We start from the raw sequence: 23849 nt of genomic DNA, 5'->3' as shown, positions 1-23849 counted from the left end.
AACACTGAATTGCACTCTTTGATTTGTATGAGATGGGTAGGTTTTTATATTGTTAGTGAATTTAAAACGTATTTAATCAATTAGTTGTTTTGTTTTATAAAATGCAAAAGAAAAAGGTCTAGTCCTCAAATGTCTTGTTTTGTCCATCACACAGAGAGTGAAAAAGAGTCATCTCTAGAGTGAAGAAACCAATTCACATCAAAGTTAAAAGGTGATTCCAAAGAAATGTGACTTTCATTTAGTCAAAGACAAAACTCAAACCGACAATTCTATCACTAATATGGTGATTAACTTAATTGTAGGCTTTGGTTTTCTTTGGGAGCTTTAACTTTTTTAGTTTTTTTGGGGAGGGGGGGTGGGGCCCATTAAGTAGACGGATCGGCGTAATGACCAATACGTGCTCAGTAGTATTCTGCTGCGGCCAATCAGATCGCCCTCCCTGGGAACCATACACTGCACAAGACAGTTGCACACAGTTTGAGCCGAGCTGTTGTGTTGTCACTTTGCACGAACAGCGATGTGTGAGTGGTGTCTGTTCCTCACACTACAACGTCAAGATGCTTTAAACTGCAAAGCTGCACCCAGGTCGTCTCTGCTCCGAAAGTAAGTGACACAAAATCATGGTCATCACAAAATAAATCTCAAGCTGGGTGCTCAACAAGGGGCCCCACCAGAGTTCTGGATCATCATCACTGTGGATGAAGTGAATGTGGGCAGAAAGAAAGACAGCGCGTTGCAGTGACCGAGAGGAAGAAGAGAGGCCGTGTGTGTTTTCACAAGCGGAGCATGGAGTGGGGAATGTCGGGTAGAAGTGGAGGAGCGCCTCGGGGGTGCAGCAACCCCAGCCTGCAGCCCCTCAGAGCCACCGTCCCGTACCAGCTCCAGAGGGGCTCAGCTCTCCTCTGCAGGGAGGTCAACACGGGTAAATACAACTCATGAAGAGGGGGTTGAACTCTGCATTCACCTCTATGTGGTCCAGTGTTGAAAAGTGTATTTATGGTGCCCATTTATGAATATCTGACTCAGATACGCAGTTATGTTCAAGTGTTTCATTTACTTGTTTTTCTTAATTGTATCACAATGAAAATAGAGGCTAATGGTGGAGTCCATTAATCAATACGGACAATGAAGAAGCAACTATTTTGACAGTAGTTTTATTAGACAGAAAATATGCCAAACATTTGGTTCCCTAGTGTCATTTAGCTAATTCTGTCTGTCTTATATTATTGTAACTTCAATATTTCTAGGCTTTGGACAAACTCGAGCTCTGAAGAATTAACTTTCTAACTTTAATTGACACTATCTGGTTTAATCAAAAGATGAATCAATGATGCAAAGGAAATCATACATCTGCCCAATGCACTTAGAACATTGAATGAAAAATAGGGTTGCTCAAGCCATTTTTGAATGAACAAGTCTGACGTTTTAACTTGTGTGCTCATTGAACAATTCTTGACTTGCAAAACTTAAAAAGCCGGTGTGCTTTGATGGCTACATAGGCCGAACTCATGGCAATTCATGGATCAATCACTGCCTCAAAGATTGAACTTGACCCTCGGTCTAAAAGTAAAATCCCAGCATACCTTGAGAAAGTTAAGTCAACAATGAAGGCTTCTGCTAACCCCTGAAACATAACACTGCTCTCTAAATGTTATCTGGACACCCAGTCAACCCTTTGCACTCGCAACCTGTGGGATCTCTGCTGCGTTCTTCACTCCAACACAGCTTTGTTCTACTTTAACTGTATCCATGCAAATCACATCTGCATGTAGTCGTGTTTATTTATACATTCTGCCTGTCTGCCCTGCAACATGACAACATACTGTGTGTGTATACTTGTAGCCTGTGGTGACTGTTGCCTATGCTGTGTAGATGGATGGCTTTGCTCCAGGTCAAAGGCATGGTCCACACCTGCCAGAGATTACAGAGAGCTGCCAACATGCAAACACACAACTCCACACGGCATGCTCGTTGGTGGGGAAGAAGCCTGGGAGCAATTTCTTTAAACAACTACTGGTGTCAAAATACTGTTTAGCTTCTTAAGGAGAGTTTTTATACTCTTGGCCAATCAAGCTATACATGATCACAGGCATGAGTTGTGAGATCTGCAGGACAGACATTGTTCTGACAAGTACTGTGTTAAGGCTTACACAACCCAGACATAAACTCCATGACTTTAATATGTTACTTTGAATTCTTCAAGGAATCTTTTTCTTGTTGCATTGTTCCACAGTGACCAAAGTTTTGATGAATTGAAGTAGGCGTTCAACAACCGCAAAACCATATAACATCCTTCAACTCATCAATACTTTTTTAGATTATTTTAGTCGACATGGAGGCATGCTAGAAACACAACGTTTTCTTTACAAGCTCTAGGTGATGCAGCTCTAGGTTATGCAATTGATATACTAATGGACATTTTATGGATAAAGTAATCCCTTAAATGTATTTTTATTTCTGTTTTCCAAAGCTGACAGGAACACAGCTCGCCCACCGAAACCTACCATCCGCCGAACGCTTTCTCTCGACGCCATCGTCGGCCCCTACCTGCAGGGACAGTGGCCCAGAGAGGGAGAGAGCCAGGCTGTTACCTGTGTCAATGACAAAGCCACACAGGTACATATTAATTTATCATGACAATATCAAATTAATGGTGATACCTCTGAGTAATCACTGTCATTTAACAAGAGCCGTCCACTCAGTGGAAGTCTGTTTAAGGACACATTTCCCATAAAACCTGTTGCTTCATGTTGCCGAAAAAAAGCAGACAGGGGACCAAATGTTTTATCTGCCTTGCTTTTCTTGTATGTTACGGAATTATATAGAGGACAAGATATCTGATGTTGGCTCTGCAGGTGTCTCGTGGTTCCAGTTTGACGCTGCGGGTGCAAGGCAGCCAACTGGAAATAGTCGTTTTTGTTCTTCTTTAAACTCTGCTGCTCTCCCCTCGCTCCCCCCTCGACTGTATCGGCTCCTAACTGGTGCACAAAGCCCCGACTAACATCTCCAAGCTCCGCAGCTTCGTCTTCGATCCTGACACAGTTTAAAACCCGAACAAACCCCCTTCGCCTCCATTGTGAGGAACAGACCCCTCCTGACCTCATTATACAGACACCCCATCCCCCAGCACTCTCCTCAGCCACACACACACACACACCCTACCCAGCACGTCCTTCTGCCATCTTCTGCATTACTTTAAATGATTTAACTTGGTTTGCTTCAGTCCTCATTTGGTATGCTTTTTTACTTTCAAAACTTCCGGCAAATTGTTCCATTTATAGTTATGGAGAATTTAAAGATTGTATTTCTTTATCATGTAGAAAACAAGATATATCCTACATGGGTTCTGAGACAGAACTTTTTTTTAATTAACATTATCAAACACACATCTTTGGTAACTCAGATTCAAAATTAAAATAATATATACTTTCAGGTACCCCTAGATCCCTATAGGGGATATTTAAATGTTACGGCAGCTCAAGTGAAAAAACTAAAGGAAAGAGTTATACATTAAAATGACAGATAAAAAAAGACATGGGGAAAATAAAGCTAACAAAAATAAAGTAAAATGACATAGCTATACATATACTGTACGTATACACTAAATACACCTTACACTCACACAGTAATCAGACTCAGAATTCCTTTATTAGCACCACACAGGGGAAATGTACATTGTTACAGCAAAGATACAACAACGATAAAGACAAACTAAAACTGTATTGAGTAAAGTGGCAAGCACACATTAATACAAATAATCCGATCCATATAGATAACACATTTACGTGTCACATTTTGTATAAATTGTACATGGAATAACGATTAAACATGTAGTTAACCGTCTTTACTACGCTATTATTCTACAGATATGTGCTACATGGGTGCAAGCATGTTTGTGGACAAGTTATGTTATACAAAAGTATAAATATGTGCTTGGTACGGTTTATTTCAGGAACAGTACATTTAATTTGAATGCAAGTTGTTTCAGTTTAATTCTGAAATAATAATTCAGTCAATCAGAAAAATATGTTCTTCCTCAAGCCTCCCAAATGTGAGAATTAGCTGCTTTCCTGTGTTTTCATCCAAAATGAAATGGATTGTATTTCCCTTTTTATTGAGGCCATATTGCAGACAGGAATTAAGTACATGTTGATGAGTCGTCAGAGCTGGAAACACAAGCCAAATGTTCTGCTACCTTTGAGTCTTTTTATAGATGTGTGTCCCATGATCCCCCTGTTCATGTTTTGGGCAGGGTGGGGTTGTTGGTGTTGGATGATTTCAGGGGGGGTTGGCAGCTGTAACTCTACACCGATGTCACCGTATGACTGACCCATGTAGCGTCCTGACTTATTTAGCTGGCCGATGCTCTACGTTTAGTCCACTGGACGGGGACAAGATGGTGTCTGCGTTTCTACTGCAGGAAGTTATGGCACTAATAAGATTCTCTGAGTTGTGAGGCGGACACCTTGAGAACTGCTCGCATTTTGGGAATGGAATACCAGGACACAACCCTACTGTTCACAGTGAGGGCTAAATGTGTACTGTTGCCTTATTGAATGGCATGGGCACCAGTGCGTGGATCCGATTTGTATGCAAGTGTGTGTGAAGCAGTTGACTGGAGGCACCAAAACTGTGATCATTTGATCCTGTGGGTCAACTAAACAAGGGTTACACCGGGTGAGGATGAGCTGCGAGGCGTCTTCTCCCAACAAAGAGCCGGGAGAAGCCAACCCGACTCCCTCTGGTAGAAAATCAAGAGTCAATGTGAAGAAATCGGTACGTTTATAGGAGTAAAAGTAGGTTGTTGAGTAGTTGTGATTGACAAAAGAAGAAGTGCACAAGAAACGTTTCCGTTTGTCTTTGTTGTTGTTGTTCTTCTACAGTATGTGACTTGGTGAAAAACAAGGTTACTCTGTGTGCACTGAAGTGTTGAATGCTGAACTTGCACTGTATTTATAGTCTTTCCAAAGATGTGGTTTGGGTGTTTTGAAATGTGTGTGAAAGCGGAGGGCTGTTTTGCAGCTCAGGGTGGTTTTCTCGAAGCCTTCCTCTGTACAGCTGTTGGAGCAGGTGTGCAACACAGCTGTTGGGCTCCACTTCTGTGTTGTACTCGTAACAACTTGTAGTGTTGAATGGAGTTAAACAGAAAATGTCAGAGGCCTCAAAAAGGTCAGCCAAAATGTCTGCCATAAAAGGCAATTTTCTACTACATCCACCAAATGTTTGTTAGACAAATTCGGGACCCATATTATTATACTCGCTTATTATTCACAAAAGAAATAATATTTTCTTCTAAGACACCAAGTTCCTGGGCAGAAGAGACCCGAGGGAGGAGAAGTTCCGGCAAACACAAGCGCTCAGCATCGTGGGGTAGTGCAGAGCACCTGAGGGAGGTATGTATTTGAGTTTATATCATCAATTGCCCTGTTTCTTACTCTTACTTACAACTATTGGTGGAAGAAAAAGTACTTATTCCATGCTCCAAAAAACACTCCTACAAGTAAAAGTCTTGAATTCGAAAGCTATATTTGGTAAGTGTATGTAAGCCTTATTTGTAAAATATCATTTAAGTATAAAAGTACCTTGGATATGTATTAAAGTACAGTACTTAAAGATTATGCTCATTATAACTCCGTCATGTACTGTTGGGTAGCTTAATATACAGCAATGAAGCATAATATATGAAACCATCACATGTTTGTCCTGTGAGAACCACATGTATGTAAACAATCTACTTTCCATGATCTAAGAAACACAGTCCTGTTTTCAACTTGTGACAATGCCTGTTCCAGCTGATCCAAGCGATGTTGTACAGTTGTTTATTTAGCTTAGGATGGAAATAGAATTATCTCAACATAAAAAAAAAAATATCCTTCAGTTCATCACAAACATTCAAAATCACCATATCGGGACACTGTGCAAAGAGGGGACGAAAAACAGTAAACTGAAAAGTAACTAAAGCTGTCGGACAGCATGTAATGGGGGGAAATATGAAGTTTCATTAAATGTAAAACTTCAAGTAGAGTAAAATTACATTCCACCACTGTTCACACCCTTTTTTCCGCACCCTCCCACTGACAGCACGAAACATTAACTGCCTCCTGAGGGGAAAGAGAGTAACCTTTCCCTTTTCAGAAAGAAGTGTTGTGACTCCTGAATCATTTTCTCTTTGCTCTGCCCTCAGGTGGCCAAGCTGAGGAACCAGCTGCAGAAGCGTTCCCGCCACGTCCCTCCTTCAGCAGGGTACGAGCCCCCCCACCACCCCCTGCCAGCAGGTCATGCAGCAGGCATCACTCAGGTAAACCCATTGCTTATCTCTCCTGATGACATGTGGGGAAAAGACACAGAGATCAAAGTCTTCATGACAACTGCTGATGCTAATCCGTCTTCCACGGGCAGACTGGGAAGCGCTTGGTAACAGGGGTATTTAAAAACAGTTGTGCTTTTCTTAGGAACGGCTGTCATCACGCCTCCTGTTATTTTGCCTTGCTGTCACAAAGAGACAATCTGAAACCAGCATTTCATACTTTTACAAGGACCGAGTCTTTAGTCAGACATTGACAGGTCGATATTATATAGTAATGATAATATTAATAATATAGATTTTAAACCGTATTTGTATAGCCCCTTTCGTAAAAGTGCTTTCAATAAGAGAAAATAAACATATAATTAACATGTAAAAGGGATAGAATGCCAAATTAATGGAAAACAAGATGGTAAACACACTTGATAGATTAAGATAACCATCATTTTATTTGCTTTGTCATGCATCAACATTTAAGGTTTGACTGAACACACAAACAAACAAGCAACTGAAAACAAACGGTAAGGCATTGCAGCAGTCAAAAAACATTTGCCCTTCCTGGTGGAACACCTGATGACAGCAGTGACTTACCTTGCCTTTTTTACCTGATCCCAGGATAATACAACAGTACCACCCAATGTGCACACAGAGAATTACATTACATGTTATTCAAACAACATATTTGTCTCTTACAAATAAGATAACAATACATAGAATGAACAAAATAAGATGGGGAATATTTAATTTAAGTATTTACAGTTAGGTAAGGTAATGAACAGCATTAAAGTTAAGCTCTTACGATACATTTTGCTGATTTAATACTGCCCTTTGCTTGCACTACCTCCTATTTGTATCAAAATGTGCACTAACCTGGCACACAACATGGATATATACACATTCTGCTCAAAAGTATTTAAGCGAACAAAGAGTCTTAAAGATTGTTGTTTTTCAGACTGTGCCCCTGATGCGGCTGAACAGAATCGCCCCGCGGCTGCGACGCAGTGTTGAAGGTCTGAACCTGGAGCTGGAAGAAGCGTTTGTCTCTGAGAAACCTGACGATCAGCACGAGGTGAGGCACAAGGTTATTAAACGGATCATGTTTTGAGAAAAATTTTCAAGTAATGATTATAAAACTGAACCAAACATTATAGCAGCAGTATAGGCTTACTTCTGTAATACAAAAAATAAAAAGCTTAACGCCTTTTTTTGTATGTATGCACTGTGGTTTTTGTTTGGCTTAAGTATAACAAAAAGCTAAATAGCCCAAAATCTTGTCAAGATGTTGAAATTACAGGAAAGTTGTTAACGATATGTTTGAAACAAAAAGGTAGATTTAAAAAAAAAAAAAGTGTAAACATTGCCCTGTGTTGCTTCTTTAGCTGCTCTGACCCCTTCACTTGTTTCCTCCTGAATATTCCAGATTTTGGATATCCCGGATGGCCATAGGGCCCCCGTCCCTGTTCAGAGGTGCAGCAGTGGCTCTCAGAGTGAGCCCTCCCCAGGGCCCCTGGATCTGGATCCTTCCCTCCTCTCTCCTTCTCAGTCTCCTTGTCCTCTAGATCCATCCCTGCTGTCTCCTTCAAATTCCCCTTCTCCATTGAACCCATCTCTTCTGTCTCCATCACAGTCTCCCTGTCCCATGGGAGAGCCAGGTTAGACCACTCTAACCTGTCCAAAAATAAAACAAATATATGGTTAGTTTTCATATTATTAACAAAAGTTCGGATATTTGTGTCTTTCTGAGCAGAGCTACTCGACTGTGAGACGCTAAGTCCCGCTCCATCTACGCCGCTACCTCTGTTTGCCCTGGACCCCCCCCTGCTGCAGCCCTGCTCCTCCGCTACTCGTCCCAACAAAACCTACTCCTTCCAGCGCGAGCCGCCAGAAGGCTCTGAGCGAGTACAAATGTGCGAGGATCAAATGTAAGCAAAACATAATGTTTTGATTATATATTTATGAAATAAATATTCACGTTCTAGATGTCATTTCAGGAGCAACCCATGAAGCCCCCCTCCTCAAGCAGTAGCATATCGTTAAAGCTCTTAAATAAAATCAGATTTAAACTTAACTCAATATAAACATTTATCATACCAATTTAGAAAAGGTTGGAAGAAGGTAACTTGTGAGGTGTGAATATTGCATTTACATGATATACATTTCTGTGAAATGCTGCTTATGAGACAGCCCAGGTTTAGTAGAAAATCTCTTCTTGCACTATTTCTATTTTACACATCTCAAAACATTCCATTTCACTATTTTATCTGTTATATTAGTTATATGTCCTATATATATGTTGCACTGTTGGAGGAGCCTGTGGCTTAAGTTTTTCATTGCCATATCTACACTGTAGACAATGTGCAAATGACAATAAAGCCTTGAAACTTGAAAATCTAAAATAATATTAAAAAAAATTATCCAAAAAATGTAATATAATTATTTAAATAAAGGTGTGGTCATAATGTAAATAACTAAAGTATACATAAAAACATAAACTAGAGCCATATTAATCATTTTTTATCATAACAGAACTATAATACTGTTATTTAACTGGTATTATGATTTTCCAGATGTGCAAAACTACATCTAAAGCTGTGGCATTTGGAGCCTTTGATGATACAGTATAATGGGGTACATGCAAACTTCTATCCATCTGTTTACTTCCAGGTCTGCCTCTCGGGACGTGCCTCTCCTCCAGCCGTCCTGCCCTGACCGCAATAAAGTCAACTTCACCCCTCATGGAGGCTCCGCTTTCTGCCCTGTCAGCCTCCTGAAGCCCCTCCTGCCCTCCATGGACCTTCTCTTCCGGGGCCTGTCAGTCTCTCCAGTCACAGGCTGCTCAGGTCAGGCCTCTCCCACCAGGCACCTGGGCCTGCAGTAGCCTCCTCTCAGGACTAAACCACACTGCCAGAACATGCCTACAACTGACTGTGTTTTAAATGTCACTGCTGTAACGTGCCATGATCACTGTGAGCAAAAAAAGGCTTTGTGGCTCACACTGATTATTTCCGCCTTCAGAATGCTATGTTAAGCTGATATTTACCTCATCAGCACCTATTATAAGTATTCCCTTATGTGGGCTATGGATTAAGTCAGGGCTGGAGTTCTGGAAATGCTGAGAAAAGTTTGAAGTCTGAGTTGTTGTTTTTGATAAAACTAAATATTATTTTAGTTGATGCATCAGCATTTCAGAAAAAGATTGCAATCTGCTAGGGATGTTTTCATTTTTAATGTCAAAGAGTGACTTCAAAGTAATAAAAAAAAAAGCAAGCACTTACAACACGTGAGTAGTTTACTATCCTTAATTGTTAGTTAAGGAATGGTTCAGTTTTAAGATGAACTTTCAGCTTAATTTTTTGAAACCAAGAACTTTTTGGAAAATCTGTTGGTCAATAGTTTAATGGTAGCTGGCTTTTCTACAGATGTACTTATAGAAAGATATATATTTTTGTATCTTTGTAAGGAAGCTGGTGATATAATTTTAGTTTTCACTGAAGAAAAAAAATATTTCTGATTATACTTTAAAGTTTTACAGGCAATAACGGATGTTGGAATAGCTTTACTTGCCTTCAGAGGGCATTGTTTTTAACCAAACCTTTTGCAATTTTTGTAAACCTTATGAATTGAAGTGGTCAAGCTTAGTGTTTTTGTTCAATCTGAGCCTCTTTGGACCACAGGGAGAGGTTGATTCCCTCTGCTCAAGTTAATGTTCAAATGGATCAACACTATCTCTGTTAGTATGATCCTAAGCAAAACTGATTCAAAAAAAATACATATCGAGAAAAAATGTATTTTTATCAGCCCTTTTTTTCAGACATGATGTAGCAACCTTTTCCCACTTGTAATGTTTAGTGTGCTGTTGCCATTGTGATAAAATAAAATAAACAGATTTTCCGGGCGTTTAAATCCTTTCTATACTACTTATAATTCCTGTGGTTTTTTTCTTGTTGTTGTTACTTGCCTTTGACACGTGGATTTGCGGTTTTTAAATCGAAGCACCGCCTTTTCCACCCAAATCTGCTTTCGATTGGACGAGAAAGGATCTCTATTGCCCTACATGGACCAATGAATTTAATCCACATCCTAGGACGGAAAAAAGGCACGCGACTTTTTCAAGGAAGGACCTCATTGTTTTTAATAGCTGCCTTTACAGGTGCCACACGACACTTTATATTTTATTTAAAATAAAATATAAGCAGAACAATTTGCCTTTCTGCATTGGTGGTAGTAAGTTAGTTGTTTACTTAAGTACATGTATCAAAACATGTAAGGTAGTTGTGTTCCCATGTTCTGCTACTTTTTCCACTACATTTGTAGGCTAATATTGTATTTTTTTACGCCACTACGTTTATTTGATAACTTTAGTAACTTTGCAGATTTAGGTTATGTAAACACAATGTAAATGTATGAAATATGATGTACTTTTATTGGTCATGTTACCCTGCAGTATATAAACTAATTTGATACAAAATGTTATAAGCTATCCCCATCTAACAACTGCAACATTACTTTGATGCACACAATTGACATCACCATTTTTGATGCACTTATTTCATATCTGATATGGGCAATTCTCTATTATGATTATGAAGTGTTGGTACTTATACTTAAACGATATGAAAATTCGGTCATCACAGAATAGCTGGTTGTGATATTATTATTACTATTATTATTAATTTGCGTAGAATCGTTAAACTAAACACAGCATTATGTTTTTGTGTTCATGATCTAATTTATTGGACTTTTCAGGCTTAGCTGTTGACACCACTGAGGTCCTTTCATAAAACCTATTTCCCTGTCGCTACCGCTATTCCTACTAAATATAGGCTGTAATTTCTCAATGAAAACACGTACTGTACTCTGCTGACAGTACATGTATCAAGGTGGGAATGGGATGTTTTTAACAGTAACGCTGTCCTGGAGGAGAGATTTAGATACCTGAGAATGATACAGAACAAACTTATGTCATGAAATCTGACTGTCTGTGCAGCTCCAGAGAAGTCAAGATACCGCTTGCAGGCTTTGACAAATTAACGGTGCTCAAGAAGCTTTAAAGGCAACATCTTTGTCAGACATCACAGAAAACTACACCTAAACGCGAGCACCATTTCCGGGCTCGTCACGTCGTCTATAGTGGAGCGGGATATCGGTGTGAGAGGAGCGGGCAGCGGAGCGGTGTCGGTTAACATACCCGGGCTGTTGGACGATAGCATGGCTGCGGGAAAGGGAGTCGGGAAGCCCGTCTCGATATGGGACAATATGCGGATACGGTTCATTGTTTGTTTCCTCGGAGTCTTCGTGTGTTACTTTTACTACGGAATATTACAAGAGACTATGTAAGTAACACTTGGCGTGACGTATGTTACAGAACATTGTCCTATCCTGTGCCAAACTTCATTATAACATCTACAATTGTAATGCTGACTTGCATGTCGACAGTTACCGAATCATTGCTAGCTTAATTGTACTATGACATGGCTATAAGTAATGCACAACAAACGTACACCATGTGCCAGTGGGTTCAATCTGCCCGTCAATCGTTGTGCAAACTCATGTAAGATATACAACGTTATCTTTACCGATGACAAAGACAAAGCTGACATTAAATTGTCATATTTATGAATGGAGTTTGGCGTGATATTCTTTTCATTTTTGAAAATGCCAGGTATTGATCTCTAAAGTTATACCATTCAGCAGGTGATCTATATTTGTAGTTCACTAAAGCTACTATGTCACTACCCTCATATTATGTGTGTGCATACAGCAAACCTTGTCCTTCTTTGATTAACACATAAGACCATAATGGTTGTATAAAGTTGTCTAGAAAGGGTCTATAAAGTAAAAGAAGACTAGTTTCTATTGCATATCACATAATGAGGCCTGACACAGATGGTATGTTGTTACTAAAGGGGACAGGGATCATATCTGGTTTCAAAATGAAAGCTTACCTAGTGTCTCACAAAAGAAACTCTCACGAACATAAATGATTGCCTATCATTCTATGTCTTTATATAATACTATTGACATCACTTTTTCCTATATGTTCTTGGCAACTATTGCCCATTGAGTTCAGTTTGCAAGTTGTTAAAGATTTATGGTTCCCTAACCAAATGTCACCACCCCAGCCTGTCACTTGCAGTATGGTATCTCCTTTCTAAAGGGGCCTTTCCATAGTTTGAAGACTCTTGAAAGTGCTCAACTCTAATACCATTTACCAGCCCATGCTTTTGCTAGGATTGTCGTTGAAGGCTATTTCAGCCTCAGATACAGATTGTCTGTGATCTGTTGCACTCAACACAGTTTTTTCTCCTTGACTCGTCCAGCACTCGAGGCAGCTATGGTCAAGGAGACCAAAAGGAGCAGTTCGTATTCGCCCGGACATTGGTCCTCATCCAGTGCATTGTCAGTGCTCTTTTTGCTAAGATCTGTAAGTATTTACTATATAGAAGAAGTACTCAAATCTATCCAAATGGTTAATGTAAAATAAGATAAACATTATCTGAGGCTACATCTACCTCTTCATCATCAGTGATCCAGTTCTTTGAGGGTTCAAAGCCAGACCACACCCAGAGCTGGCTTTATGGGCTGTGCTCCCTCTCTTATCTTGGAGCCATGGTGTCCAGTAACTCCGCCCTTCAGTATGTAAACTACCCCACACAGGTAAATATGCCCTTTTAGTTGGTAACATGATTCTAATATGGATTTATTAATGTATCATTCTGTCTTATCTTAAATCTTTGTTTTCTTTGCCAATAGGTGTTGGGAAAGTCATGCAAGCCCATACCAGGTACATCTGATAATCACTTCTGTAATCATACGTTGTATGATTTGACAAATACATCTTATTAGAATGAAGGTACTTCTCAGAGCTGGTTTCATGTAATGACAAGACTGAATATTTGTAGTTTTATACTAAACAATCTATAAAAGTTGGTATAAACACTCAAGTAATAATCGGGTGCAGTCTATTACATCTCATGCTCATTTCAAAAAGTAATAACAACTAATGAGGATAGGAACAGCTCTGTCAAACTAATGTTTAAAGGCACAATGAGTAGGATTTTCCAAAAAACAACAACATAAAGGCTCATGAAAAATAATCCCACTCTATCATCACTTGTCATGACCCTCTAGATGTGGGTTGCAGTCACGTTCCCACTCACCTTTTTTTAATAATATGTTCAGGACATTTCTTGTTGTCCATTGCTATTATTATGATGTGTTTTCAAACAGCCAGCAAGAAATCCTACTCATTAGCATTTAAAGATTGCTCTTGGTTAAAAGTGAATTAGTGCATTTGTGCAGTTTTGTTCCTGCCTACATCTGTTACAGTGCAAGATCCATGCCAAGTCGTGATCTGTGTCAATATGACTAACTGAGAGGTTTCTAAATCCCATAGGTTAATGTGTTGATGTATATAATTTAAACAAGCAAGTCAGAATACCCTCGTGTATATATAGTATAGTACATTACAAATAAGAGATAATCTGATAGCTCTCTTAACTGATCAAGTACATATTGGGTAAGCACAATCTTTTCACATGTGAGCAGTTATGAGCACACATGGCAGGTTAAAGTTTGTTCTGTTTGTACATGAATGTTATATCTCACCGCTTGTTATCTCTTGACACACACACACACACACACACACACATACAATCAGACAGACAGACACACACACACACACACACACACACACACACACTTTCACAATCCATATTTTCCACTCTCAGGGGGGAAGGCTTGACATTTTGTATCAGGGCAGGATTACTTCAAATCCTAGAGATGTCACCCTGATATTCATGGCTTAAAGAAAATGTCCATCATGCTGCTGTTGTGTGGTTGCAGTGATGATCCTCGGTGTGACGATACTGAGGAAGAGGTACCCGCTGGCTAAGTATCTGTGTGTGCTGCTTATTGTGAGCGGAGTGGCGTTGTTCCTCTACAAACCCAATAAGAGCTCAGTCGCAGACGACCATGTCTTTGGGTTTGGAGAGATTCTGCTGGTGAGTTTAAAAGCTTTATGTTCCATCCAGTCTGCTTGTATCTAGGAATGCACCCATTGTGAAATTCTGTGCTGAGAGACATTTAAAACCACATTTAGATTTTGATGATAGCCGATACTAGTGTTTTTGTTTTGTTTTTTCTGTTATTTATTTCCTGTTTTTGCCAAGGAAACGAACACATCCTCATCATAAAAAAAAACTGAACCATTTCAAAGTCACTCAGCACTTTATTACAATAAAATGTAAAATTCAACCAATTTATAAAACAACATGTGATATAATCTAAAAATAACTGCTTTAAAAGCCTTTTTTCCTGCTGTACAACTAAAGCACTCAATAAAAAGTTCATTTTTATAGTCGAACAGAAATATGTGTCTAGTGAAGCATAAATGAACACATCAAATGTAAATCCAACACAAAACAGTTAGCTGCTATAAATTTGATTTAACACAACAGATAAAAATGGTTGTAGATGTTTGGCAGTTGAATTGGTGCATTCCTACTTGAGTCCCATCTGCTGCCAATCTATCTGCTCCTCCCTCCTGAAGCCATGGTTACTGTGACATTTCCATGACATTTGTCTCGTGCTGTGTTTCGCTATGTTGTAGCTGGTCTCCCTGACATTGGACGGTTTGACTGGTGTGGCCCAGGATCACATGAGGTCTCGCTTCCAGACCAGTGCCAACTACATGATGCTGAACATCAACATGTGGTCCACTCTGGTGCTGGGACTAGGTGAGTCCACCGTGCTCTCTGCCAAACTCTTGTCTCACCAAACATGTGCTGTGAAGTGCCAGGAAGCATGAAGGGTTTCATTCCAACCAAAACTACAGCGGGCCATCTCACTGACTGGCACAGCTGCAGCTAGAGAGGAGAAACTAATGAGCAAAATCACCTTGGTGTGGCTCAATGGCGCCAACATATAGCAGAATGAAACTGAAACACTGGTGCACAAGTCCTGTTGCGAAGCAGTTGCAAATTGTCAGAGAAAGCCAAAAGCAGTGGTTCAACAATATGTGGCTGTTTCATAGTGGCAACACTATAAAGGGGCTTTGCTGAATGTCAATTTGTTATGATTTTATAGCTCTTTTAGAGGTACAAACTGTACAACTTTGAATGTTTGTCGTCATATTTTATATTTCGTAACCCAAAAAATGTATCCTTGAACTAAATCCTTAATTTCAAAAGTGATCCATCAAATAAAAAGATTAGATTTGGGAAATGACAATCTCTCTCTGTTTTCAATAGACGTTGACTTTTGGACGTTACAATGCTCTGGAGTTTTTGGAATCAATTCCACAACTGGAATCTAATTTTTCAAACAGGATAACATCAATCATTTAAGCATTTGCCAAATATGTTTATGAAATCCCAATTGTATACAGAATGAATAGACACAGACATTTTTTTCCAGCATTCCAATATACAATTTTAGAATTTGATTTCAACATTATTATTTTATGTTAATTTATACTCTCATTAGAGCTGTGTGTCATCACGGTCGTCACGCAGCTATTATATCATTGCTGTTGCTCTAATGCACTGTTAAATGTTATGCCATTATTAGTTGTGTTGATCTGTATTCTCACAATAAAGTCAGGGTGAATTACAGATTTGATGCTGTAGAAAATGGCCATCTGAATAAGTGAAAAAGAACGAAACGATAACAGTGTGTGTTTGAGGCACTTAAAGAGAAGACAAACACTATTCTCTCCGGAGTTTAAAACTAATTAATTCAGTCGAGGCAAAGTGTTCAGTCTTATAGATAAGGAATCCTGCACCTCAAAGCCGTCAGTTCTGTGAGGAATATATTGAAGAATAAGGCACCAAAACAGATGCAATATAACGAGGGGCTTTCCAGTGATAGTCACTAATGGGCTGAGAGATAAAGATGAAAAGGTTAAAGCCAGTAAAAGAACTATAAGACACTGTTATCACTCGTATAACTAAACTAATTGGCAGTGCTTGCTATCTCTCACAAAGTGCCAATCTCTCCTGCACATTTGTTTCATATTTCATATTACACTTAAAAAAACGCTATATATGTTTTTATAAGTGATATTTGAGTTCCAGGCTATTGAAACTCCTTCAAAGGGCCTCAGGTTAAGGTTTGCACACCCATAAAGACACCACAAACTCATACCTTTTTATAAGAAGTTGATAAGCTTTGAAGTGCTGGTATTTTCCAAAATATAAAGATGTTTAATTCTTCCCCTCCCACAAATCCATGGCAGCCCCACACCTCGGCTTCATCTTCCTGTTGTTAGCGTATTTCACCACTTGGTGGGGCCATATGACCACACCATCAACATTATCAACAGATTTTGTATAGTTAATAATTTGTTTCAATACCTGAACTGTTAGTGTTTTGATATGATATTGTAATTATTTTCACTTCTGCTTTCAGCGGTATTATGGACAGGCGAGGTCTGGGATTTCCTGAGTTTTACTGAACGCCACCCGAGCATCATCTACAACATTATACTGTTTGGACTGACCAGTGCTTTAGGCCAGGTGCGTGGATGGAGATTTGAAGAAATCCTTTACTTTGAGATACATTTTTGCCCATTTGCCCTCACCATCGTTACCTTATCAGCAATGGATAGTGACTTTAACTTTAAATCCTCAAGGTTATAACTTTAATGTCTGTTTTTTAAACTCCTCGATCAGACCTTCATCTTCATGACGGTGGTCTACTTTGGGCCTCTGACCTGCTCCATCGTCACCACCACGAGAAAGTTCTTCACCATCCTCGGCTCCGTTCTTCTATTCGGCAACATCATGACTGGGATGGAGTGGTTTGGCACCATCCTGGTTTTCCTTGGTGAGAGTTAACACTTTGTTGCCTTCTCTAGATTACAGTATATTGCAATGTATTACTGTAAAATTGATGATGGACTTTTATGAATTTATTTTAAAACCGAATTTAGTAGGTAGAGCTTCACTGTAATAAGATACTCCTGTGTGATCACTCAGTACCAAATCCTAATTTAAACATCTTGTATGCTTCACTACAATCACGATTTTTGCACCTTTCAACTTGTTTGAGATAAAGGCCGTCTAATAGCAGGAACTTTGTGTTAATGGCTGAGCTCTTCTTGCAAAACGCCGTTTAAAACGTTTAACTATACCCTGAGACAGTTACTCCGTGTGTAATAACAAACACTGCGCCAGTTGGGGGATACTTGGGCTTCCCACGCAAAGATTTGGTTGAGTGGTAAATTATGCAATGAGAATTTAGCTAAAGGGGGGTCAGTAAATATAAGGCTGTCAAATATTTAATGTTTTTACTGGTTAAATTGGTCACTTTATTGGTTAAATACAGGGTGTTCAACCTTATTTTCCTTTGCTCTTTAATCACATCTTTGGGTTTCTCTCTTTAGGTCTCGGATTCGATGCTAAATTCGGCAAAACCCCCAAGAAGACGACACACTAAAACGTCAGGAGACAGAAAGACAGAAAGATTGCAAATTGAAACACTCTAAAGCCAGTATCATATTTTCATAAAGCGTTCTGTAGAGGCACACTGTATGTGCCTATCATATGTTTAAGTATGGTCAGATGTTTCACTTAACTGTATTTAAAAAGAGAGTCTAGCTTCTGTTGTTTACTTAGGATACAGCAAAGAGACACATTTTACTTGGGATCGAGTCCTCAATGAACTGTGACAAGCCATTTATTTTCTTTTTTTCACAAAATACCTACCTTTTTGTAGAGGAATTTGGACTGACTGAAAGAGACTGATGGAAAGTACTGTATCAGAAAAATCTTCGTTTCTGAAACCAGCTAACCTCCCTTGAATGGATATTGAAACCAAACAAGGCCTAACTCATGAACTTCCACAAAATAAGGCTTGGTTGGCAAAGTCATGCTTGAATATGTGTAATTATCACATAAAGGTGAATGATTAGCAAACAATCAGCCAAGTATCATGTCATTTAAAAAATATAAACGGTTGTATGTATCGCATTGTTGTATGTCCAATCATATCATTGAACTGTTTTTACTTTTATTTTCTACAAGTTGAAAATAATTGACCATAAAAAGGGAAATTGTGATAATTGATGGTGATTTTCTTTTTGTTACACAGACTTACTTTACTTGAATGGTTCAATTATTCAGTTGAGATACTCATCTTTGAAAAATAGCTATAAAATAATACTTAGGATACAAGGAAAATCATAAACGCTTTTAATATAACAGTTTTCTTGTATTTTGATAAGCGCTTTACAAATTAAATGTATTATTATTATTAGTATAAATTGCTTACACACTAAATGTTACGTAAAGTACAACAATTGAAACTTAACTTCACCTCAAGTCATAACTAAACACATTTTAAGCTTTGCACCCAATCTGAATTGAACATGTAACACACTGCACAAGTTTCTCTACATAAAAGACGGCAATCTAAATTTAAATGAATGCGATTTAAATGGCGCACCAAATTGACCTATAAACATGCCATCTTGCCAAACACCTCATTTCTGGATTGTCGCCTCAAATCATATGTCAGGAAACTCTTTTAATCAACCATGGAGGAGGCTTCGACCAAATTGATGCTGTGTCTGTGCAAGGATGAATTTCCCATTCAAGAAGATTGTTCCCTTGCCATTTCCCCGAGAGGACGCCGCCTGTGAAGTGGACAAAGTGTTAGGACCAGATCTGGTAAAGAAATGTTGGAACAAGTTTTTGTTTGTAATTCAGGCCTTGTCTTTTGTTCTTCTTACTATATTTAGAATGTGTTCTCTTCTGATTTCCAGTGCAAAATACAACCGTTGGAGATGCACAGAGGTATTGATTCGTTTTGCAATGGTGAAAACACAAGTGTGCATAATACCCTAAATAGCACATTAGAATAGCACAAGAGAGCAAACACCTAAACATAAGACCCTAATATATAGCACCTTTTCAAAATGAGGCAATTCGTACAAAAGTGCGTTACGAAAATAAAATACATTTAGAGCATTAGGGTGCAATGTTTTCAGGTAGCTATAAATCTTTTATCTTTTATTATTCTTCCATAGGTGGAACATGTTTGTAATTTAAGGGACACCTGCTTAAACATAGGAAACAATGTTGATAGGCTATTTCAATTATCTCAAGAGTGTTAAACGAATGCATAAGGCTTAGTTGGAACCACAACTTAATTAAAACAATTATCAGATGGAAGAGCAACATTATGTGAAACGGGGGTGTTTTAAATTAAATACAAACTGTACATTATATAAGCTGTAGCCTACCTTCAGCTTCACTGTAAGAACACTAGCAGTTAAAATGTGTGCATATGGATTTTCTTTTTTCTCTCTAACCCTAACCCTTTGAAGCAACTTAAAAAGCTAAGCTACTTCTTTGTTCTCTTTTTAATATAATTTTTAAAAGACACTTAAAAACTATAAATTAATTAATTCCTTGCTCTGTATGTATAATAAAGTTGTGTTATTATCTTAATAGTATCCTTGTAGTATTCTCTATTTTTATTTGAACCTTTTCTTTACAAAGATTTTATTTCGTTCATTTGTATCGGATTCTGATTTTGCTGCTGTGAAGGACTTTGTGATTATGTTTTGAAATGTTTCATGCAAAAAAAATCTTCTAACATTTCAACCGCTTTAGCATTGCCAGAATAAAATGCTGTTTGGAAATAAAAACTAAAGCCATACAGTTATATATTGACAACATGGTACAACATTACTTTGTATACACAGCTGTAGTGTGCCATTAAAGCTCTACAAGGTACTGATAATAATTACTAAAAATGTGATTTTGCCACGGTCCATCAGGCGGTATTTCTAGCATCCTCTCGGAGCTACCACAGGCCTTTCTTCCGCCCGAACTCGCAGATTTAAGTGTCCACCGTTTTGGCAAGACTGTTTATCACTGTACAAAGTCAGCCAACACAACATCAAAATGCTCAGCACAATGGGCAAACAGCTTAAGAGCCACCCAGCTGTAAGTATATTTCGGTTTTATATCAGAAAAAGAATGATATTAGACGATTTTGTTTTAAACGTCATCATCCGTGAATGTGTGTTGCTAACTTAGTTTAGCTAACCGGTTACCCTTAGCAAGCTAGCATCCTACATTTGACCGCACTGACTTTGAGAAATTCTGTTAAACATTTAAAGATGCTTTACTGTTAATTGTATTTGTTTAACTAGTATACTGCAGTACACGGTTTTCTCATGCAGGGTGTGCCAACACTATTTTGATGCTTTGGTGTCAAATAAGGTCCCGGCTTCATCTACAAGACGACAGCAACGATTATTAGCTAGAGTGTTTGCTGTGCTGAAAATAGCATCACATGCTACTAGTTGGCGTGTTAGCTCGCTAGGTAGGGTTAGCAAGTTTGTTTTCTAGGTGTTTACTCTTCCTAGAACTTAACATTTTGAACATATCTGTGAACAACTGTAATGTGACTTGTGTAAATTACCTCACAGTGACTGCTTCTTTGTAATGAACCATATGATAATGAAGAATAAAGGTGTCAACACAATGCAAGTGTAGTCTGCAAGGGCAAATGATTTCAGGTAGACCTACAGTGAGCATATAAGTCATTGTATAGGCAACTGTGCATTTTAAAGATATTTTGTCTTGTCTAGTTGTGCCAGGCAGTGTTAATTGAAATGCTTCCTTGAGCTGTGACAGTTCGCCTTTATGTTATTGAAGGTTACTTATCCTCCTGTCTGTCACCTACAGCTGATCCCTCTGTTATTCTTTATCGCTGGGGGGGCAGCCATGTCCATGGGGTACCTTGCTCGTCTGGCCTTGAGAAACCCTGATGTCTGGTAAGGACTCTAATCATTAAACAGGAAACGTTCTTTTAATATTACATCCGTTTTTATTTTTGCCCTTTTCTAAAATGACCAGCGACGTGCAGTCAGGGGAGGCAGGGGAGGCAGAGCCTCACCTGTCATACTCCAATGTAACAGAAAAACAACTAAAGAAAAACTAAATAGTAATAATAATAAAATGTCTCCACTGATCTGTGTTGCAAGTGTGATTTCTGTATGATTCCAATCGCTTTTTATAGTCAAAATCAGCAAATTGGCCGAGCTCCGCTACAACTACATGGGAGCGATGAGGAGTGAGGCAGGGACGAGCTCTGCCTCACGTAAGCCCACAGTAACTGACTGGAGCGCGGGCACTCATTTAGCGCGGGCACTTATTTTGTGAGCGCGCTCAAGCCAGGCTCATTTGCTTACTGTGGGGTGAGGTGAGGCACAGATGAGCTCTGCCTCACCTCAGAATGCGTCACCCCACAGAAACTGTCTGGAAAGCGGGCCCTACGCGCATGCCTGTTACCATCTCACTGTAGGTCACCAATGTAATGTTTGTAGATCCCTTTATTACTTTTATCCTCGCCATCCATAATCTCTAAATAACTTATTTCACGTATATATGATATTTAGGCCCGCTGGTCTCATACAACGGCAATGAAAAAAGCACCAGGAGAGGCAGCCATAACCTCTGCCGCACTGAAGGGGGCATACGTGAGCCCACAGGTTCTTGTTGCTACTGTTATTCTACGCAGAGATGGTAGACGCAAACAACAAACTAGACTTTTGTTTTGAAACTAGAGGGAGATAAGGAGGACTTTTACAAAAAAGTAATGGAGATTGTTGTCCAGAAGGATAGCATGGACTTCATCTTCAAGTCAAGGTAAGACCACAATTGAAATGAACATGGGATCCATCTTACTAAGAAAGAACAATCCAATATTTAGATTTTGGGTATCCTTTTGTTGAACGGTCTGTTTAAAATGAATCGAAGCATCAGACTAAAAAAGCTTTTGAAAATAACCGAATATTAAGATTAAAGGTGGGGTAGGTAAGTTTGAGAAACCGGCTCGAGTTCGCTAGAATTTGAAAATACACAGCCGGAACAAATCTGCCACTTCCTTACAGAGCCCCTCCTCCAACACACAAGAACGCGCACATGACCAATGAGGGCACGAGATAAGTTTGTGCACAGATGGAAGGCTGACAGGCAGGTAGGCCATCCAGTTATTTTAGCCGGGCCGGCTAAAATGATTGGTCGTGCATTTTACAGCGCTACGGCTTCCACAGATGACATTTTTTTATGGATTTTTTGTCAAAGCACTTAATATATTCATTGCTATCGGGATGTTAAGAGCATTCCATGGAATATAACAAAAAATGTATCTCGAGCCGGTTTCTCAAACGTACCTACCCCACCTTTAAGGTCAAAATATAATATTTGTAAATCTGACTCTGAAAGAGTCAGTGTCTCACCAGCCATGAACCTCACCGCACGTCACTGAAAATGACAAATGGCAAGTGGCTGGTAGGGGTTACATGTTATCTGCTGTTACTGAGATTTGCAGATTAGAAAAAAAGGAAAAGATGCAGACGGTTATTGTAAATAATTATTTTACTACTCGTTGATGAATGTCAAGTTAAAGTCTCTGTTGTTGAATCTTTCATAACTCTAATTCTCCTCTACAGCTGGGACAAGAAGAACAACCCAGAGCCCTGGAACAAGATGGACCCAACACATCAGTACAAGGTGAGCCTTTGACACCACATTCTTTTAATCGTACTTTTGTTACAGTTTTGATTGTATGTGATCAAAGTATGGATCTTTGACTTGTTGCTGAGCCATGGATAATTCCTTCAATTAGATTAATCCAATCACATAATCTGGTTAACCCTTACCTCTAGTAAGACATCTGATGAAGTCATTAACTTCTCGCACTTGAACACAAGTTAAAAGGGCAAGTGCAAGATTATGCTCTGCCAAATACCCTAAAACCTAAACTTGTAGTCACCTGAACTCACTTTTGGCTTTCAATGCATTTTTTTCTGAAATGTCCACTGTTGAGCTGAGATTTGTTTTTGTATTCTCAGTTTTACGCAATTAACGTGGACTACAGCAAGCTGAAGAAGCAAGGCCCTGATTTCTAAAGATCAAATCTGCTGGACCAAATGTATTGAGATGAGCTGTTCCGCACAGAACCATTTTAAACGTCCTCCGAAGAACATGAGGGATGCAGAGGCTACAACCGCACAATGATTCATATTTAAGTTTCCTCATTGCATCCTATTTGGAAACCATGTCTCTTAATTCTCATTTTCAATTGTTCTTCAATAAAGTGAATGAGTCTTTTCTCCATACAGAGAAAATAAGTTGTTTTATTTATGGGCACGTTTCTTTCCATGTCCTTGATCATGCGTCATATTTATTGGTATTGTCACTCTTAAGTCATACAAATAGATGTTTGCATTAACAGCCTCCACCCTCTGTTTACAGTTATGTCATGCTTCTCAGTTACTACATGAGCTGTGCGCTAACCTCATTTTACTTCTGTCCTACATTAACGCAGCTGCTGGTAAGATATGTGCCACACTGTGCTTGGCTGTAATCCAGAGCCTTATCAGTATGGCACCAGACTTGAACCTGGTCACATTAGAGCAGTGGGCTCCCTCTGGTGGCAGTATTTACTGCAGTTTATGAGGCCTGCCAGTTGCAGGGCTTCTGCTACATATGTTTTTTTAGCTTTCAGGCGATGCTGTTTAAAG

The 23849-nt window shown here is 39.1% G+C and overlaps 3 protein-coding genes across 4 annotated transcripts; all 3 read left to right on the top strand.

Annotated features, from left to right (window-relative positions):
* Positions 1-498: 498 nt before the first annotated feature.
* Positions 499-10195, top strand: fam117aa (family with sequence similarity 117 member Aa). Of its 2 annotated transcripts, XM_034142368.1 has the most exons (8): positions 499-922; positions 2471-2616; positions 5298-5393; positions 6185-6298; positions 7257-7373; positions 7725-7956; positions 8052-8226; positions 8969-10195. In XM_034142368.1, the coding sequence occupies exons 1-8, from the start codon at positions 787-789 to the stop codon at positions 9180-9182; spliced, it is 1230 nt and encodes a 409-aa protein (XP_033998259.1). In that variant the 5' UTR covers positions 499-786; the 3' UTR covers positions 9183-10195. The 2 variants fall into 2 exon arrangements, with proteins under 2 accessions (XP_033998259.1, XP_033998260.1); XM_034142369.1 differs by lacking the exons at positions 499-922; positions 2471-2616 and adding an exon at positions 4296-4776.
* A 903-nt stretch (positions 10196-11098) lies between these two features.
* On the top strand, positions 11099-18372 carry slc35b1 (solute carrier family 35 member B1). Its single transcript, XM_034143698.1, has 9 exons — positions 11099-11637; positions 12625-12728; positions 12831-12961; positions 13058-13088; positions 14150-14307; positions 14916-15042; positions 16715-16821; positions 16978-17131; positions 17691-18372. Exons 1-9 carry the CDS (start codon positions 11513-11515, stop codon positions 17741-17743), a joined length of 990 nt encoding a protein of 329 aa, XP_033999589.1. The 5' UTR covers positions 11099-11512; the 3' UTR covers positions 17744-18372.
* A 1712-nt stretch (positions 18373-20084) lies between these two features.
* ndufa4l (NADH:ubiquinone oxidoreductase subunit A4, like) lies at positions 20085-23456 on the top strand. Its single transcript, XM_034142277.1, has 4 exons — positions 20085-20259; positions 21007-21095; positions 22776-22836; positions 23178-23456. The coding sequence occupies exons 1-4, from the start codon at positions 20218-20220 to the stop codon at positions 23232-23234; spliced, it is 249 nt and encodes an 82-aa protein (XP_033998168.1). The 5' UTR covers positions 20085-20217; the 3' UTR covers positions 23235-23456.
* The last annotated feature ends 393 nt before the right edge of the window (positions 23457-23849 follow it).

Source organism: Trematomus bernacchii, unplaced genomic scaffold, assembly GCF_902827165.1.
Source record: "Trematomus bernacchii unplaced genomic scaffold, fTreBer1.1, whole genome shotgun sequence".
In the NCBI taxonomy this organism is placed as follows: Eukaryota; Metazoa; Chordata; class Actinopteri; order Perciformes; family Nototheniidae; genus Trematomus; species Trematomus bernacchii.
This window is presented reverse-complemented; position numbering and strand designations above follow the sequence as displayed.